The sequence below is a fragment of the Castanea sativa genome, chromosome 4, assembly GCF_040712315.1.
Source record: "Castanea sativa cultivar Marrone di Chiusa Pesio chromosome 4, ASM4071231v1".
Taxonomy (NCBI): Eukaryota; Viridiplantae; Streptophyta; class Magnoliopsida; order Fagales; family Fagaceae; genus Castanea; species Castanea sativa.
The window spans coordinates 33,638,733-33,643,829 of NC_134016.1; the positions used below are offsets into that span (position 1 = coordinate 33,638,733).

Here is a 5,097-nt window from a genome sequence, read left to right on the forward strand (position 1 = left end):
TTTTTCTCGGAAATCTTTCCAACCAAACACCCAAAAATCTACTTTTCTCTCCTCCTTTTTCATACCCTAAAATCACCCCAACCAAACAGGGCATTAATATTGCCACATAAGCTTTTGAAAGTCTACATATGTATTACCACAGTTGTCAGTATCGTATGAATTATGATACGTATTGTATCTTGTACAAAAAGTTTCATTTTGTTATGACGTATCGGAAGTGCACATGAATCATATAATACAGCGGTGCGTATCTTATGAATTGTATTGTATCATATGGTACATAGACATGTACTTTAAAATGAGTTTATTTTTTGGTCAAAATTTGTGCTTTTATTTGAATCCAACAAATTGTTAGACTTGATTTAACAAAAAATTATTAAGTAACTTAATTGAACCCAATAAACTAACATGTCGATTAGTATTTTTTTTTCTTACAAAATTTGGATTACACGCTTGACACTTCACTTTCATATTTGCAATTTTTCCCCATACTACGAATAAGGTATTATATGACAATATAATTATTTTTTATTTTTGTCATTATTTTTTATAAGTCTAAGAAGATAGAATGCCATGAAGAAATATGAAAAATAAAAATATTAAAATAAAAGAACAAGAAGCTATAGAAAATGTGAATGAAGATGAAGAAAATTTAAATGAAGAAATAAATTTGCAAGATGATAAGCATGAGGATAACATTGACTTAGATGGATTTGATTAGGCAAGATGATGAAAATAAATTATCATTTTGAGTAAATTTTCATGTATTAATGTATTATCACTTTTGAGTTTAATAAATTTGAATGTGTATGTTATAACAACATGTTAATTTGATTTATTTAGTTATCTTGTTAAATATTATAACATGATGATTAAATTAGTTATTTGATAAAATTTAAATTTATAATAAATATGTCATATATATATTTAAATATTATTAAGTATTTGTGTATTTTATAATACACGACACATACAATACATGATACCAAAAAAAAAAAAAATCGGATTTACATTTTGACAACTATGCTTATAACAACATTATTGTAATATGTATTATTTTAAATTTTGTTTGTAGAGTTACAAATGCAATTTAATAAAATGTCAATTCATTTGATTTGAAAGAGGAGGAAAATTAAAAAAGTGCCAACCAAATCTAAACCAGGAGTTTGGGTTAGGTACGCATGAACTTAGTCCTGAACCCAACAAATCAAAGTTCATGGAAAAAGTTGACAGCTACTATTCCATTACCATGAATCAATTCCTTAATCAATCACTTTTGAATTTACAACAACATCATATCCACTGTCCCCCACTCTATCCTTTTATACATATACATATAGATACTTCCAACTTCCAACACTAACTTCGCAAACCAGTGATCAGCTCTCTCTATCTATCTCTGTTTTCAAAGGAAAAACTGCCTGAGAGAGAGAGAGAGGAAATGGGGTGGGCCATAGCTGTACAAGGCGGCGCCGGGGACATCCCAGTCACGCTAGCCGCAGAGCGACGTGAGCCATGTGAAGCAGCGATGCGACACTGCCTAAAGATCGGCGTGGATGCTCTCAAAGCCCAAAAGTCTCCCCTCGACGTTGTCGAACTTGTGGTACGTAAACCAAATCTCTCTCTCTCTCTCTATACATTATTAATATTATCTTTCTTCATATAATTCTAATACATCGTTGTAAACTTGTACATGTGTTGTCTTGTTTCATCTACCTTTATTTTTTTTTTAGTTATATGTTGATTCAGATGATTCTGTTGTTGGTGAATTAATATTTAATATTTTGCGTAATCTTATAGGTTTTGTTGGAAATTAACTTGTAGATGTTTCTTAGTCCTAATATGGCTAGCCACAAGTTAGAAAATTTAATTTTATATTAGGCCTAATTAATTCCTAATGGTCTTTTATTATCATCTTTGAGAAATTGCCTCCAAAATGCTCAGTGGATCATCAAATTCTCAGCACATTGAGGCTGAGAATAATTCTACCACAAGCTACAGCTTACAACAATGAGAATAATGAAAATGTTCTATGATCACTTTTAGTATTAGATAATAGAAGAAAATGTGCAGCTTAGGTGGAGGGCGAAGAAGGCCCCCTTCTGGGGGGTCCGAGCCGTTGAAGCCAGAATTGCTAGTAATCGCTGGCCAGCCATATGTCAGTGAATTCGTTACTAGGCCTTGTACACATCGCTCATCGGATCTTTGAATAGGAAAAAAAAGTGGATCCGCAGGGTCCCAAATGAATTGGCTTATTAGAAAAAAGCCTTGTTCTTTGGAAGATCTATCTCTTGTTTGGTACTGCATGATAGTAACCTTGTATATAAAAAGAAAAAAAAGGGGGTAAAGTAACGTTTTTGATTGACACTTTCATCTCACATTTAAAGCAAATAAGTTAGCAGCAATTAAATTTAACCAATTGGTATTTGTTTGATATTAGCTTATTAGGTTAAAGTGTATTCGTACTTGGAAAAAGTGATCTTTTAAAAAACTATTCGTAAGCAAAATAAGCTAAAAGCTAAATGGAAAAACCTGTGACAAACGGACAGGGTTGGAAGCAGTGAATCTCTGGCTAAATTATGGTCCTTGGTATTTTCTTTTTAGTTGAAGGATCTTAAACTTTGTTCTTGATTTAATTCACTTTCTGATGCTACCTTTGATGATTTTGCCATATACAGGTTCGTGAACTAGAGAACAATCCTCACTTTAATGCGGGTAGGGGATCTGTCTTAACTAGAGAAGGCACAGTTGAAATGGAAGCTTCTATTATGGATGGCAACACTAAAAGATGTGGAGCTGTTTCTGGGCTTACTACTGTTGTTAATCCCATATCCTTGGCACGACTTGTCATGGAGAAAACTCCTCATATATATCTTGCCTTTGATGGAGCAGAAAGATTTGCAAGGGAACAAGTGAGTGAAAATCTTACTATGCACTTTTGCTAGCCTTGAGCTTATTTCTATTGAATGCTTAATTTTCTGTTTCCAACTGGAAGTCAAATCACATGATTTTTCTTATTCAGATATATTTATGCCATCCATGTCACTTTTATGATTTTTATTATTTAGAAAATAAATAATTTTTTGATGGCAAAAGGATAGCACTTCCAAAAATTTAGAGTCTTCAGTTGTAATGTGGACAAGGTTTGCTGCCAAGAGGTCAGCATCTCTATTCTGTTCTTGGTCACAATATTAAAATTGCAACAATGATGTAATGTGGACGAGGTTTAATTGAGTCTCTTGTTTCCAGTCATTCGATTTCGTTGCTGTGCGGTCATTACATCAATCTTTTCAAAACTTGAATTTAACGAATGGAAAATAAAAAAACTCGTGGTTTTTTTGTCTTGACTGGAACAGAGTAAGTGATATATAGGAATTATTTTTGGTTCATTGATGCTTTCACTCTGCTCACTCTCTAGTTGTAATAATGATGATGATGATTAAGTGTTGTTGTTACTTATCCATACATACATGTATGTATTCTAGTTGTTATGATCATTATTATTTTAATTGAATTTACCTAGATGTGTGAATTATCTTCATCAAATTTTCTTGCGACTGTTGATTCTTAAATTGTCTGGAATATTGAAACTGTAGATTCAAGCCATTATAACCCCAGAAACTATATTGTTGTTGTTGTTATAATCATTGTTATTTGAACTGCCTTTACCTATATGTGTGGGTTATTTTCATCAACTTTTCTCTTAACTTTGACTTATTAAATTGTCCAGGGTGTTGAAACTGTAGATTCAAGCCATTTTATAACTCAAGAAAACATTGAGAGGCTAAAGCAGGTACAAGAAGCCAATAGAGTTCAGGTATTTTCTTTTATCTCTCTTTTTTTGGGAGACTAGATGATAAAAATGCTGAATTTGCTCTTTGAGTTGATCTTGGCTTGTGAAATTGTGTTTCCTCATTACTTACAATGTGCATTTCACTACCATTTTGGTTTCCCAACTGCTAGCAATTCCTTTGTCTTGGCTACAACCTAAAGCTCATTAGAAATTTTCAGTGCATTGGGCAAGCTAACAAATTATTTGAAGTGGGGGATTGCTCAACTTTCTAATGTTTGCATGTGTAAAAACTGTTTTTTCAACCATCAGTGTGCTGTGAGAGTTTTATTGACTTTCAGCTGGTAACTTCTTCTGTAAATCTGCAGATTGATTATACAAAACCGATTCAAAAAGATGAGAAGAAAGAAACACCAACAGCAGATGGTGATAGCCAAATTGGGACAGTTGGATGTGTGGCTGTTGATAGTCATGGGAATTTAGCTTCTGCAACTTCTACTGGTGGATTTGTGAACAAGATGGTTGGTCGGATTGGGGACACGCCTATCATTGGGGCAGGGACATATGCCAACAATCTCTGTGCGGTTTCGGCTACAGGAAAAGGTGAAGCAGTAATGCGTGCTACTATTGCAAGAGATGTGGCTGCTCTTATGGAATTCAAAGGTCTTTCTCTAAAGGAGGCTGCAGCTTATGTTATAGAGGAGTGTGTTCCAAGAGGCAATGCTGGCTTGGTAGCTGTCTCAGCCAAAGGAGAAGTTACAATGGCTTTGAATACAACAGGCATGTATCGAGCTTGTGCTACTGAAGATGGATATTCAGAGATTGGAATATGGTCTTCTGTGCAAAACTGAGTGCTTTTGGTGAGTTTCGGGAAATTGCTTCAGATGAGTCACACTTAGTATTTGGCAAATGACTAGAATATCTTATTGTATCGTCCAAAATAAATAGGCAGATTATTGCTATGTGGTCGGACCAACAAGTAGGGTGAACTTTTCTATAGAATTAACATCATCGAACCACATTTACCAACTTTACAATGCTTGTACCACTAGTGTATAATTGGATCTCGAATTGTACAATCAAGATGTTCTCTTTGTCTGAGTAACTATTGTGAAGTAATCTAAGAAATTTTCTATTTGATCTCGAATTGCCCAATTAAAAAATCGTTCACAGATGAACCCAAGGGGCTTTTTCAATCAAATATTTAATAAATATAAACCCTGGACATCAGTTTAAATTTAGATTCTCTTTGACGTTTAGCAGGTCTTAAGATCAATTTTTCCCTTGTACAGTGACAGATGCATAGT

The 5,097-nt window shown here is 33.8% G+C and overlaps 1 protein-coding gene across 1 annotated transcript; it reads left to right on the plus strand.

The window, feature by feature from the left end:
- Positions 1-1,330: 1,330 nt before the first annotated feature.
- Positions 1,331-4,895, plus strand: LOC142631698 (isoaspartyl peptidase/L-asparaginase-like). The gene is made up of 4 exons (XM_075805946.1): positions 1,331-1,603; positions 2,679-2,912; positions 3,731-3,817; positions 4,159-4,895. Exons 1-4 carry the CDS (start codon positions 1,442-1,444, stop codon positions 4,639-4,641), a joined length of 966 nt encoding a protein of 321 aa, XP_075662061.1. The 5' UTR covers positions 1,331-1,441; the 3' UTR covers positions 4,642-4,895.
- Positions 4,896-5,097: the final 202 nt, after the last annotated feature.

Coding starts and splice junctions, on each gene's coding strand:
- LOC142631698 (XM_075805946.1), top strand. CDS start 1,442: ATGGGGTGGGCCATAGCTGTACAAGGCGGCGCCGGGGACATCCCAGTC. Junction 1,604..2,678: donor TCGACGTTGTCGAACTTGTG/GTACGTAAACCA, acceptor TGCCATATACAG/GTTCGTGAACTAGAGAACAA. Junction 3,818..4,158: donor AAGAAGCCAATAGAGTTCAG/GTATTTTCTTTT, acceptor GTAAATCTGCAG/ATTGATTATACAAAACCGAT.